The following is a 14,909-nucleotide window of genomic DNA, read 5'->3' as shown; positions in this document are numbered from 1 at the left end:
TTTGTGTGTGTGTGTGTGTGTGTGTGTCCACATTTCCATGTGCATCTGTGGGGCAGGGTGTTTCCCTCATCTTACATGAACACAAATACTGCTCTAAAAGGACTAAACCACTGTACGACCATCAGCAGAATCAGTATGCATGCTTTCCCCTGCCATAAACTTGCCTGCCATAAAACCACTGCACCCATTAAGCGTTTAGTGTGCAGGGAAATATACAGAGCTGAACCATCACAGCGGTCACCAGTGATTGCCTCAAAGGAAAGACAAAGGGAAGAAATAAAAAAAAATGTGCCTTTGTTTAAGTTTATCTGTGTGTATGTCAATTATGTGTGTGTGTGTGTGTCTGTCTGTCTGTCTGTGTGTGTAAGAGTGTGTCTGTGTGTGTCGGTGTCTGTGCCTATGTGTGTGTCTGTAAGAGTGTGTGTTTGCATATTTGAGTGGATGTGTGGGGGTGCCCGTCTTCTACTTCACCTTGCATTTTGTAAACATCCTTCAGCTTATAGCAGCCTGAGTGCCACCCACCATTGCCAGTGATAGCCTGCCGTGCCAAGCATGATGCCAGTCTGGACTCCCAGCAGGGTAGTGCCACCTGCAGAGACGTCCCAGTGTGCCAGCCAGCAAGACAACTCAGTCCGACATGGAAATTATACTAAATTATACATTATTGACCTACTGAGGAAGGGCGTGTGTGTGTGTGTGTGCATGTGTGTGTGTGTGAGTGTGCGTGTGTCTTTGCGTGCATGCATGCCTGCGTGCGTGTGTGCATGTGTCACACATCATATGTGTGTGTGTGTGTGTGTGTGTCGGTCTGCATGAGAGAGTCAGAAATGAAGAGAAAGATAGAATGAGTTTTATGTACAAAGAAAAGAATAAAGCCATCCTTGTTCAAATGAATCAGGAAACAAAACAATGTGTAAAAAGAGTAGGCCCTGATATTCTAAGTGCATTCTGACCCACTTTCATTTAAAAGTCCTTATATGGGTCACACATCACAACATAATTTCACTTCGCATCACAGTCAGATACCGATATCCAATGTGTCCTGATCAACCTTGTGGTTTTACCCTCCCATCCTCCCCCCAAATGTTTTATGGGTTTGTGTGTGTGTGCGCACGCGTGTGTGTATGCGCGCACGCGGCTGACTATGTGCAGCCAGCGTTAGTATGTATGTGTGCATGTGCACAAGCCGAATGAATCTGAGCGTTGCCACAGCAACCGGAGCGAGCGAGCGAGGGAGGGATGGCTGCTGGGAAGTGACTGTGACATACGACCCCTCAGCCTTTCACTCACTATCGCCGAGAAACCCCACGGGGGGGTTAGGAGACAGGGTGTGTGTGGGGGTGGGCAGAGGGCACTCTAGCGTTCAGCTGCCTCATATGGCTCTCCTATAGTGCCGTGAATGGCACACCAACCATCAGGCTGCAGTCATGCTGAGAGAGAGACAGAGAGAAAGAGACAGAGAGAAAGAGAGAGAGAAAGAGAGAGATGAGGTCATGGGGAACTGGGGAGACTGACAGAAAAGGGCTGCAAAGGACCATCACATCAACATTCAAATGCTACGTTTCTGTTTCATATGCACGTGCTGCAGCTTTTGTGATATCAGATGTGCATACACACACACACACATACATCCACACACACACACACACACACACACACACACACACACACATTTAAGAGATGAATAAGTACGCCCCTCCCTTGCACACTCACACACACACAATTTCCTGTGTGCTTTATAGAAATATCAAGGTCAGACAATGATCAATCAGCTGGTTAGCAGCCCCCTAGACACCCACGCCCCAGCAGATTGCACACACACACACACACACAGACCAGCACACACACAAATACCCCCCCCCCCCCCAACACCACCACCACACACACACACACATATAGACATACAAAATAGAGGAGTCGCTTTGGTTGTGTTGTGTGTTTCCCTACAGACACTCTCCAAATTAGCCTTGGCTACCACACAGCCCACCAGACTACTCTAAGCAATCAAATATTAATGCAATGATTTCTGCTCAATTCTGCTCCGCTGTTTGCCTTCTGTGACAGACAGCTACATCACTCATGGGCCTGTGGCCAGGCTCAGAGCCACACAGGAGCACAACGGCTGGCCAGCAGCACACTGCCACACAATGCTTTTATATGTGCAAACGCTCCCCATAGCTATCACTGCACCACCGCTATGAAGCTAACAATGCTAATGCTAGTCAGCCTTTTGAGGAAAGAAAAGTAAAACAAAATGGAAAGTATTTATTCATTGAATGGAAAATAGAATATCTAAATGTTGATGCATGAGCCTGTGTGGAGGGAGCACATGTTGGTTGCCCAGGCAATATTGTGAGGAGTGAGGAGTGGGGAGGGGACTCATGAATGTTTCACGGAGCCTGCAGGCGGATCAGCTGCATGCTAACTAGGTCAGTGTTACACAACGGCTAGACCCTCCTCTGTTGCTGCTAGCTAGCACTGCTAGCGCTGCTGCTGCTGCCATGGCGATGCATCATCACCAACACCACCATCATGCATGCCTGCTGTTGTCATGGCAACCTCAGCGTCGGGCAACACTCACATCCCTCTAATGCAAAACAGACACCGACATGAATATCACAGCAACGGTTACAGGGGACTAATTTCGTCAATTACATAATGCAAAACACATTTGGACCCACGGCATGAAATGTACACTTCTGGAATTAAATAATTACATTGACCCTAATGGCTTTTTCTGTGTTAGCATTACTGAGCATTTAGGTGGCAAGAAGCGGGGTAGTGTTTCATCTGGAGGTGAGGCACACAATAGCTATACAGTAAAATAATGTGATATATTTATACAGTACTCTGCTGTAGGGCTGAATTATATAACACATGAGAAATAACAATAAAAAATGACCGTGTTTTATAAGACAGCTATGGAAATGATGGAGAGCTTTGTTGCACAAAGGACCATGGCCTAATGAACGTTTATTCAGGCTTAAAATTATAATTTGCCTCCCACAGACATAAAAGCCACTCGCAAGTCGATCTGAAAGGTCACCTGCCACCAACAAGCTGATCAATATATATCAGGCAAATCGAGGCTGCAAATCTAATTCCCACACAAGTACCTCGCTCAGGCTCGCACTGTTCCAAAAAGAACAGGCGATGAGGAAAGAGGAGAAAAAAGAAAGGAGAGGAGAGGGAAAAGAGGAGAGAGAGAGAGAGAAGAAGAAGCAGAGGTGGAGGAGGAGAAGAAGAGCTTTATCCTCTCTCCGCCCCCACATCGGAAGCGTACAGCAGCTCGGGCGGAGGAACGAGTGGCAGTAGGCAGCGAGAGCAGCATGCCAGTGCAGCATAGCGCATCCTCATCCCTGCACAGCAACATTATGGCCATACATAAATCAGCAACCACACAAAGGCCCGTCTGTTTCCGTTAAGCAAAGAGCGGTAAAGACTCTCTCTAGTGCTGCGGACGCATATACTTACTCTCCGCCGGCCTGCTGTTACAGTAACATCATGCCGGCTATAACACACGCTTGTGATGTGCTGCCGTTGGTCTAACTGATTTTTGAATTGATTTGAATTGATATTTTTCATGATTTGAATTTATATTTTTCATGAATTATGACAGTGTATGTGACAGGGAAAAAGAACAGCATGTTCTTGCATTTGTGTGAGGCTGAGGTGTGTTGGTGTGTGTTTGTGTGTGTGTGTGTGTGTGCATGTGTTGGTGTGTGCGTGTGCGTGCGTGTGTTGGTGTGTGTTTGTGTGTGCATGTGCATGTGCATGTGTGATGATCAGCCAGAGACATGTGTGTGGGTGTCATTCCACAGGGAGGGTGGCTAATGTTCATTCCTGCATGGCTTTGCGCTGACATGAAAACACACCAGAAGACAAAGGAAGAGCATCATCTCTCCATCTCACTCTGTTGTCATGTGGCTAAGCCTGGGTAATGCTGCTGGTCTTGGAATTGGGGTTGTGCTGGGGTGGGGGTGGTTATCTATGACTGTCAGGGACCACATGGAGACTTGGGGAGACATTCGCTTGCTGGTTCCAACGTTAATCTTCAGCTTCATCTTTGACCTTAGCCTCTTCCATCTGCGTGTCAACGGCAGCCGGCAGCCTTTCAATGGTCTGGGAACAGCAGTGTTTCTGTAGGGGGGAGTCTTTTGAACAACCGCCCCCCCCCCCCCCCCCCCCCACCCCAGATCTCTCCCCTGAGGCAAAGGGTGTGGGCCCAGACCCGATGCCTCGGGCCCAAGGGGGAAGCTGTGTGGGGACGAGGAGGTTTGGGGGGGGCAATCTACACAGATGATTAAAAGAGTAGTGTGAGTACTAAACAAAGGGTTACTGAACCTGCCAGTGATCATTGACTTGGGGTGAGGGGTTGGGGGAGGGGGGAGGGGGGGGTTGGCTAGATCTGTGGTCAGCAGGTAAGCAGGTAAGATGTTCTCCAAAGACCTAACATTTATTTTCTTCTTGCCACAACACTGACTCCCACCCACTCCCTTCGCTATTCCCCCTGTGCCTCATCCGGCTGCCGTGGTCCCTTTCCCTTCATGCTGCTAGCCCTGTTCTAAGCTAGGGACCAGAGGAGATCCGTGAGTCTTAGGCACCCCATGGCTCCGGTATTATCTCCTGTTTGTTTTGGGTCCCCCAGGGCGATCATTAGGCACAGACACAGTGGGAGGGGTGGGTGTATACATAAGGGTATACAGAAGGTGTGTGTGGGATGGTGGGGGTATTGTGTTTGTTGTGAAATACACACAAACATGTATAAGCATAAAATACACACACACACACTGTAAGGCACTGTTGTATCGCAAAACGTTCTATTTTAATCAGATTAGAGAGAATTTTGAGTCCAACTCTAATGACTCAAAGCTACCAATTTGTGATTGTCATATTATATAGATAGACATCTTCCCCAAGGCTTTTCATCTCTTATCCCTGATCTTTCAAAGGCCTTTAACCAGTCAGGGGTCCATTGACAGCCAATTTGGACATCAATCATTTATCATTCTCCAACAAAGGCCCATGTGTGATCAAATCTTATTTACATATAATTAGAATTTATGCAGGAACCATGACTTATAACACATCTACTCACAGGCAGGCTACACCAGACATGTTACTGAAGCGTTTTTATTCACAGAGCATCTGCTGTAACAATTAGCTTCCCCTGGACTGGCTACACCAGGCGTGATAGTGACGTGTACATTCTAAAAACATTTTAGTGCTACAATTGTGCATCCAGTGTAGCCTGGCTGCTATTCACATCCATTTTTTGTTGCTTTAGTATAATCTACATTTTATAATTCTTGAATTTCCCCTTGGGGATAAATAAAGTATCTATCTATCTATCTATCTATCTATCTATCTATCTATCTATCGATCTATCTAATAATTTACATTTATGAAATGGGTTTTGTTGATTGACTAACAGCACCGCATAAACCATATTTCTTTTTTTTTTTCTTTTTTGTGGTGAAACACGTACAACCTTGGCTGTGTCATTGACCTTGCCACAATGTTCTTAAAGAGTCTGCTGAAATCCCTGCTTCAACGCGGCCCTCCAAAAAGCCAATTACTTACTCATCCTCTGACAAAACAAGCCGAGTTCTCGGCATTCCTCAGACAGCAGGTGACTGCACTAATCCCACCCTGCCGTACCACTGCCGCTCACAACACAGTTTCAGCATGACAGACGCCAGGCAGAAATCCATTCCAGAGAGCGGTGGCAGGCAGCACCACACTGAGAAAGACCGAAAACTGCCTTGGAAAACTGTGTCTGTTTATCACTGCAGGTGTCAACCTGACATGTTTCACCCGCACCTGCACCTGCAACCACTCCCAGAAAAAAAAGACAGCTTCACTGAGAGTGTGTATTGTGAGGGGTCTGAAACCCGGCTAATCTGTGTTAATCTGACAGATTACCTACTGGGAGAGGCAAAGAGAGAGAGGGGAGAGCTAGTCTGGGGGGGAGTGGGGTTAGGAGAGTCTCTCGACTCAGACAGTCTGAGAAGGATCACATTAGTGTTGCTGGAGGAATGTGCTAAAACCTTCACAAAACACGAGGATAACTGTGTTTCATAACACGTCCTGTCTTCAATCCTATTTCGCATATTCAGAAGGTTTTTATACAAAATGTCCTTCCTAGATCTCATTCGACGCATTCCTTACAAAAAATATTATGGGTAAAGTTAATACAACTTCCCTTTATTTCCTCTGTGTGTGTGTGTGTGTGTGTGTGTGTGTGTGTGTGTGTGTGTGTGTGTGTGTGTAATCTCCCCCTTAGCAGCTGACTCAGAAGGGGACCAGAGTACCCCATGATGTAACACCAGCATTGCCCTTTGAATACATCAATGATGAACCCAGTTACTCCTAACCCTAAACAGCAGTGTGAATTCACCACTACACCTCTATTCAGAATCCATCAGTTCAAGGTATACGGTTCATGCAGACCTAACTATTTCTTCTGTGGTGTCAGTTAACATTTACAAGCATTTATTTGCAGATGCGTTCATCCAAATTGACAAATAATTCAGATGTGCATTTTCATTAGTAGCCTATGTATGCTCCCTGGAAATGCAACCGCGTTGTTAGTGTGGGTAAAAGATGCAAGATGCCCCTACAGCTAAAACTAAGAGAAATTAATAGGAAAAGAATGATTCCAGAAATGGACAAAATTATGTTAATCAGAGAAATCTGATTCTGCACAACTGGGCAGAGGATGGCATGAGAAAAGCACCACAAGAATTTTCTTCACATCAAAGACTGTTGCATCTTCCAAGTCTTACAAAGGCATCTTAACAGGAAGTGAGAGAAGCCGACTTCGCTGCACTTAGCATTCCTTACAGACCCAAAATACTACTGCTATTTTCAGGAAAACCAACACAGCTTCTCTCTCTCTCTCTCTCTCTTTCTCTCTGTCTGTGTCTGTGTGTGTGTGTGTGTGTGTGTGTGTGTGTGTGTGTGTGTGTGTGTGTGTGTGTGTGTGTGTGTGTGTGTGTGTGTGTGTGTGTGTGAGAGAGAGAGAGTATATGAGTGTGTCCTTCCACCACTCATAAAATCCCACTCAACCTGTCAAACTGCGGCGTTTAATTTCAAAACAAGCATCCAAGTTTTCAAAAGCCACAGTTTGAAAGCCCCAAAAAATGCAAATGAAAAGTATTTTTGAGACAATATACGCAGAGCCAATGCCAGTGCTTTATAGCGCACCAAAAGCAGCCAATGATCTGAAGCTCTCTGACAGCTAAACGAGGAAGCCTAACAGTAACATTGAGGAGCAAGGACTTTTGGGGAAACTGGAGGAGAATTGCCTGCAGGCTAAATGGGAGAGACAGGCACCAGCAGCGCAGCAAAGACCCACTTTTGATCCCATTCAGAAAAAGTGTCCTCACCCGCAGAACTATTATAGTTTTTAATTGCACCCGTTAAGACCATTCAAGGCTTCGCTTTTGAGCGGCCTCTTCTGTAGGCCTGACTTCATTATATGTTCTACAAACATTTACAGCCTAATATGCATTCATGCACTTTTAACAGTGTGGGGGCAGAGTGGGTCTCACTTGGCCACAACTGGGAGGCTCAAAGATCATTTCAGGACAAAGGGATGCCAGTACTCCATATAGCCACTCGATGTAATCAGTCTCTCGTGGTAATGTAAAGGATAGTACAATATCATACAGTGTGTCACAAGAATCCTGCCGTGTTGATTTATATGCTCACGCTTGTGCATCAACAATAACAAAACAAAAACTACTTTTCCCACAATGCAATGCCAGCATGATGGCCTCTCACCTGTCACACAACTCGTTGATGGCGCCGAACGAGTCACAGCCGCAGGGCAGGCAGCCGCTGGTGCCGTTAGTGAAGTGGGCCTCCTCGCACTCCTCGCATTGCAGACCGGCGTAGCCCGGCAGGCACAGGCACTGGCCCGTGGAGGGGTCACAGTCCTCGGGGTCATGCACGCCCTCACCGCTGCAGTTACACACCAGCTCTGGGGGTAGTGACAGAGACACGGTCAGTTTTAAACACACATTCATGCTCAACACACACACACACACACAAACACACACACACATACTCACACATACGCGCACACACACACACACGCAAACGCACACTTGTTCACACAAGTGGCAACACACATACACCTACGCACACACTAATGTAAGCACGCAAACACACACACACACATGCACAAACACACACCCATGCATACATATTCATGCACACACACAGACAGTCACTCAGTCTCTCTCTTTCTCTGTCACTCTTTCTCCCTCTCTCTCTCTCTCTCTCTCTCTCACACACACCCATTCTTGCTCCATGCATCCATTACTTTCAGCACTGCAGTTCCCTAATTACCTCCGAGAGTTAGAGACTGAGAATAGAGAGAGAGACGAGGTGAAAGAAAGAGCACAGCAATGACAAAGACACGGATAGATACTGTAGATGGACGGAGACAGCAGAGTTAAAAATGCAACACATTCACTACCCTCCACTTCCCCTTAAGGCAGTGGAGCTGTAACATAATGCTGACAATGAGCTGGCTAAAGAGAAGACTGAGATCTTGTCTGGGGGGGGGGGGGGGGGGGCATAATAGAACAACGGAGCACACCGGGCTGTATATGTCAATCGCACTTCCCACTGCAGTTGTTTTGGCTTTGTCAAGAGGGGGGGGGGGGGGGTGACAGAGAGAGAGAGAGAGAGAGCAAGAGAGAGAGCAAGAGAGAGAGAGAGAGAGAGAGAGAGAGGCACAGACAGACAGAGAGATGAATACAAAAAGATATACACACAGAAAATGACTCAGCCTCTCCTCTCCACTGCAGTTCTGCTGGCCCAAGTACACCCACTACAATGTGGCACATCACTAGCAGAATAATAGACAGGCAGCTATAAGCTTGATGTGTACGCCTCCTACTCCTGATGTACAAGAGGTTATTTACCAATAACACTGTCAGGAATGTGTGCCTACGCAGGATTGTATACATATATTATAAGCTTGTTACATCTATGTAATACAAACTTGTACACATAGCATGTTATATGTTAAAACACTGAGAAAGAAACTACCTGTGCAAGAGTGCATGCACATGGAGAATAAACTATCACAGGAAGACCATTACAAAAGCCAAGATTGTTCTGTTGGTGGATCCCTAATATGAAAGCCCTTTCTTGGGTCATCTTAACTCTGATGTCACAAAAAAACTTCATCAGACTTTTGATGGACTGTTCATTTAAGACTAACACCCTTCTCAGGAATCCAATTAAGATGCAGGGGGACTGTGTGAATCTAGAATGCCCCTTATCTGAAAGGCTACATCCCCCATAATCCTCTATTATAACTGCATTACCCATAATCCATCAATACTAAGCTGCATAATCCTCATGCCCATCAGCCCTTCCGAGATTGACCGATATAAACATGAATCTATGTAAATAGATTTAAGAGGGAAGGACTCTTTGTAAACAGTCTAGTCTTATTGTTTCGGTAAACAGTGGAGACAATGAGACCTGCAGCCAACATACCAGCAAGGTTATCATGGCCAGAAAAAAACAAAAATATCTCATCAACTGCATCTGATAAACCTGCTCGACTAGATCAAAGGCATATATTTACACATACACTTATCATAATAAAAATGGTGGAAAGTCATCTGTTGATTTAATGCTACAGGCAACATGAGAGTCCCAAACATGTATTGTACAAGAGATAGCCACTGGATGAAATGTGTGAAGCACATGTGTGTTTGTATGAAATGAGAGCTCGAAAGAAAGGAAAAGATGGGAGGGAGAGAGAGAGAGAGGTGGAGAGGGAGGGAGGGAGGAAGTATAGCTGAATAAATGAAAAAGATTTTAGACCAATAGTGGCAAAATATTGGGACATTGGTCGGCAACCATGCCAGTGGGCCGGCAGTGGTCCGCCAGCCTCTTGCTATCTGGGATAGCTAGCAATATTGGAGTAGCCTACAACACAGTGCCCCCTTAGACCTGATGAATGAAGCATTAACCAAACCTTATGATATATTAAATTACAGTTGATTTTTCCCGAGTATATGAGCAACAGTGACCACCAGACATGTGGTCACCATAATCTCCCAAACAGTGCTAAGGGGAAAAAAAGGAAAGGTAACCCTTCCTAGCATTGCTCTGACACCTGGGGTCAAGTCAGAAAATGAACGCTGGTCTAAGCGACAGCCATCAGCTTTAGTACGGGAATGAAATCGATAACTGAGAACAATTTCAGGCATTGGGTCAGGGAAGCTCGACTGTCAAACAGAACAACAAAAGGTTGCCCAATCAGGTTGCACTACAAGCCAAGCACATTTACATTAAGAGTCTGTGATGTGTCCTAACAGTAAATATATCCTGTGTTGGGAATGCTTATAGTTCAGCTTCATATCTACAGACTCATTTGGAGTTTGCTCCATGAGCTTTTTACTGCACTTTACTGGAATAGACTGTTTTCCACATCAACCTCGAGAAACACCTTTTTTTCCCTTTCAGAGTGTAAGTGCCACATGGTTTCCTCATGAGTGCAGGTCCATCCCACAGGCACCTCTAGGGGGAAGGCACAATAGAGGAGACCAACATGGGGACTGTTTTCAGTCAACAATGAACATCATCATAAAACACCTCTCATCCAGATCATCTCTGCTACTCCAAAAGGATTTAATGAGAGTGGAGCTGGCCAAATACATTTCATGGGCCACAGAAACAGGAGTGTGGATAAGAGATGTGTGGAAATTGATATTATGCTCTGGCCTATTATCCCACTCTGGTTGTCTGGTTTTCTCAGGGAGATGATCCACATTTCAAACAGCATTAATGAACAGAGCTAAGTATCCCATGCCAACAGAGACAATGTGAGGGGATGCTACGTCAGCGTAAAGTCAAATTTGCCATCAATCCATAGCACAGATTGAATGATTAACGAATCGACCGGTCAACCCTGCCAATAAGAGCGTAGTTATATCCATATTACATTAAAGAGGGTGTTGAACAGCGTCACTATTACCAACGGCGTCTGGAAACAGACGCATGGTGAAACACAAATCCAAATTAAACATTTAGACACTACATATAGGTGTGGTTGGATGACAGGTGTGGTTTCGTTTGTCTACAGTACAAATGCCGTTTTTGTTGACAGTGGAGACCTGAGACAACGGCACTCACCTTGAGAATTTTCCGATGCAGGTAGAAGTGGAGACCTGTCACTGTTTTCCTGCGACTTCTGCAGTGTTTTTGATTGTGGTGCAAGAGAGGGCACAGAGTCAGCTGATCTCCGGTCAGATATTTGTCGGTCAAAGACGGCAGGTAGATCAGCTACCGTCGAGGTAACTGAGACTGATGGGGTGGTGGGGTCTGTGGTTGGGGGCTCAACGGTAGTAACTGTTGTCCTGGCGACATGTGACGACGATGAATCAGTAGATAATATGGTAGGGGCTGGGGTGAGCCCGGAAAATCTAAAACGTCCTGAATTCGCATCAGATAGATAGGTCCGATTGCTAAGGTTCAGTCGCCCCAAAACGGTGTCGGAGACTTCACGATTATTTCGTGTGATAGACAACGCATCGTTGGAAATTATGCGTGGTGCCGCCTCAGATAACCCGATACATACAAATAAGATGAATGGAAACGTCGGAGATGTAAACATAATTAAGGGAAACCACCACATGTTAGTATCAGCTCTCCATGAAGTAAACTCCGTCCTTCGATATTCCAGTATCCACTATCTTATTTTAAACCAGATGTTATTCGGGCATAGTCCTTCAGTGATGCAGCCTACTCCACCATGTCTGCGCCGACAGCCTCTTTTCTGAATGGACAAGAAGCTACTGCAAGGTGTTTGGTCCAATTCCATCTCCCGTAAGAAGAGCACTCGCTAGAATGACATTACCCATAACCAATTGAAATGGTGGGAGGGCTCAACGCACTTGCCTGGTGTGTAGATTTTCTCTTCGCATTTAGTGCGCGCTGTCAGATCATTGGTTAACATGAAGGACTCTGCATGACACAAAGCATCAGTCTCCAGTGCGCATTATTTTTGGTGAGACTACGCAATGTAACATTATCATATGCAGAAAAACCTGAGAAATATCACTTAATGACAGAAAAATAACAAGATTAGGCCTATGTACCATGATATTAATGTGTTTACTGAACTTAAGAGTCACAGAGGTCCATTTCTGGTCATAATGATGGGGATATAAATTGTATAACCAAGACAAGCTCATTGCACCAAATCGGTTTGGTAAATCAAAACACGCTCTCGTGTGGCAAGACGTGGGACTGCACCATTAGAAGACAAAGCTGACATCTGGTCAACGTTTGACATAATTTTCCTTGAGATAGAGGATTGCCTATTGGTTTACCCATGCCAAGCAAATAATCGTGTGCAATAAGCTTATGGGTTGCGAGTGGAGATCTTAGCTGGACAATCCCAAAATCATTCACAGTATTTGTGTAATCGACTAGCCATATATCCGATATTATGAATGGAACACTTTGTGAGCTGGCAAAGTAGGTTATATTACAAGATTATAACAGGTCTGCATGAACAATTCATTCATATCTGTAGCTAATAATAGGACATTTACGCACCAATAGTCTGTGAGTGAGGTTCTTGTTTTAACTGTCAAAATGTTCAAACGTCCCAAAAACGGTTTTTAGGACTACATTTATTGTATTGCATTATGCTAGGTTTCGTGCTGGTAGGTTACAGAACAAATGGAAGCCGATTCAATTAGCTTGAACAGAGCAAGAAGATAGGCCTAAATAAGACAAAGCATAGCCTATAATTTTGATAGGCTATACCTCATACTACTATAATATAATACATTTGTTAATATAGCACCTTTCAAGCGCTTTATAAAAATGAATTTAAGTGCTTTACAAAAATGGAAAAGTTATTTTTTTTCATGTCCCCAGTTGTAGACCTACGTTTGATACTCGAAACTCAAAATAGTGTTCTTTGGTTTAGGCAAATTTGCGTTTTGTTTTAATAGACTATGCCTTAAACCAGATTGCCTTCATTTTAAAATTCAGGTTCTTTGAAGCTCTGGACTGCAACACTTACATCATTATAAGCTGCCCACTATCTATTTAGCTTTTACGACCCCGCGTCATTGAAGTATGGAGTGGACAGAGATTGACGATGTGTGAGCTACTTGTACTCATATGGATACAAAGTTGCGCTTCTCATATTCACAGATTCACACGCGTCAGGTGAAAAGGCTTCCGGATACGCTGATGTTTGTGCAACGTCATCAGTCATGTGTGGAGATTACGTGGTGCTGAAGTTAGGTCGCTAGCTGACTAGCTGGAAAGCTAATTCGCTGTAAACATTTCAAAGTGGAGTTATCCAGTGGCAGTTTGGAGTCACATTTCAGAGGAATTTGTTGACACCGAACATGGATGATAATAGAATGGATAGCGACTTTCTGGCAGTGTGTTGTGGGTCAAATGGTAAGTGATGGCTAAATGCTCGTTCGATGAAGGTAACGTTAACGTTACCCAAGCTATCATACATACCTATTGCTAGCTTGAATTGTCAATGTAAATTCCAGCTGCTTATGATACTGCAAATGCTCAATTTGATATTTGGTTACGACCATATGCTGTCACATAAGCGAAACATGACTAACAGTTACATTCCCCGTCGATAATTTGAAGTGAATTTTTGGTGTTAATTTCAGATACGGTCAGCTGATGTCCTGTTTGCCAATTGTTATGTAGGTTGTTAGCTTGCGGGCTAACATTTTCTCAGTGTAGCTATTACTGCTAGCCAGATAACATTAGCTGTCTTCTTGTCAGGTCTTCAGCTCAATCAGTCACTTATGTTTCACCTCGGGTTAGAACGGATGCTGCAAGCTAAAGAAGTAAACAAAGTCAAGCTTGTCAGTTGTGTCTTAACGATGTTATTACCTCTTCATCATCGTAGGTAATGTGATCACTCAGTATCGGGCTATAATAAAAGCTCGAGACGCATTGTTGATATACTTGTTTATGCTTAACGTTAACGGCTATTCACCGTGATGCTAAAAGGATGTGTTCGTGGCTACGAGAGATGGCATATCGTCAGTGCTAGCTAAAAATATAATGTGATAATATTTAATCATAGCGCTCCTGATGTTATTTGAATGGTTACTTGAATAACTTAAGGCAGGGACATGAGTTTGTCATTTCATAGCCTTAGAATAATCCAAGGTGTCCGATTGGACAACTGTCATCTGTCTTAAAAGCATTTTTACTTGATAAGGTCATCGTAAAGTAAGTCGTTTAGAGACTCCCTTTGCCATTCATCGTTAAACATTGATTTGTGTTGATAATACACTCACAATCAACTACCTCTTATCCAGATAAAGTAGCCTAAGCTTGTATAGCACTTACAAGCAGAATGGCGATCAAATTAGACTTTTCATGAAATATGTTGTGTTATCTGCAGCTCAATAATACACTGGACGAAGATGAACCAACCGTTAGCTGTGAGTAGTCTGCCCTGAAGGACTTGGGACCGCGAAGGCACATTAGTGTCAGAGGATTAGACACCGACACATCAATACATCAACCCACCAAGAAGATTTACCCTGAAGATATGTTCGCTAAACTCAAGAAGAAGATAGCCGAGGAGGCGGCAACTGCACCGCGGTCAGGTGGCAGGATTCCTCGCTCTATGAGCAAAGAGTCCATAACTTCTGTGGGAGCAGACTCCGGTGATGACTTTGTGAGTTTGCTTCTTTGCTGTTTGTCTGCTGGATAGGCCTTTTCCAGATAGGACCTGTGTCTATTACTCTTTTCCGTCTTTTAATTTCCCCCCAGAAACTCATTCACTTTGTTTCACTTTTTGCTCTTGGTCTTTGCAATGTTCATGTTATTAATCCTCATACGTTTGTTTTCTTCCTATCTTTTTTTTT

At 44.5% G+C, this 14,909-nt stretch overlaps 2 protein-coding genes across 2 annotated transcripts in view; one reads left to right on the top strand and one right to left on the bottom strand.

Moving 5' to 3' along the window:
* The window catches only part of si:ch211-158d24.2 (multiple epidermal growth factor-like domains protein 9), a 41,214-nt gene extending 29,271 nt beyond the window's left edge, over positions 1-11,943 (bottom strand). The window contains exons 1-2 of the mRNA XM_042099677.1: positions 11,170-11,943; positions 7,789-7,987 (exon numbers count right to left, since the gene is read on the bottom strand). Coding sequence (XP_041955611.1) covers positions 7,789-7,987; positions 11,170-11,671 — 701 coding nt within the window. The 5' untranslated portion in view covers positions 11,672-11,943. The remainder of the gene's footprint in view (positions 1-7,788; positions 7,988-11,169) is intronic.
* A 1,166-nt stretch (positions 11,944-13,109) lies between these two features.
* The window catches only part of golga1 (golgin A1), a 25,667-nt gene continuing 23,867 nt past the window's right edge, over positions 13,110-14,909 (top strand). The window contains exons 1-2 of the mRNA XM_042099676.1: positions 13,110-13,461; positions 14,441-14,719. Coding sequence (XP_041955610.1) covers positions 14,591-14,719 — 129 coding nt within the window. The 5' untranslated portion in view covers positions 13,110-13,461; positions 14,441-14,590. The remainder of the gene's footprint in view (positions 13,462-14,440; positions 14,720-14,909) is intronic.

This window comes from Alosa sapidissima, chromosome 8, assembly GCF_018492685.1.
Source record: "Alosa sapidissima isolate fAloSap1 chromosome 8, fAloSap1.pri, whole genome shotgun sequence".
NCBI classification, from domain to species: domain Eukaryota; kingdom Metazoa; phylum Chordata; class Actinopteri; order Clupeiformes; family Clupeidae; genus Alosa; species Alosa sapidissima.
This window is presented reverse-complemented; position numbering and strand designations above follow the sequence as displayed.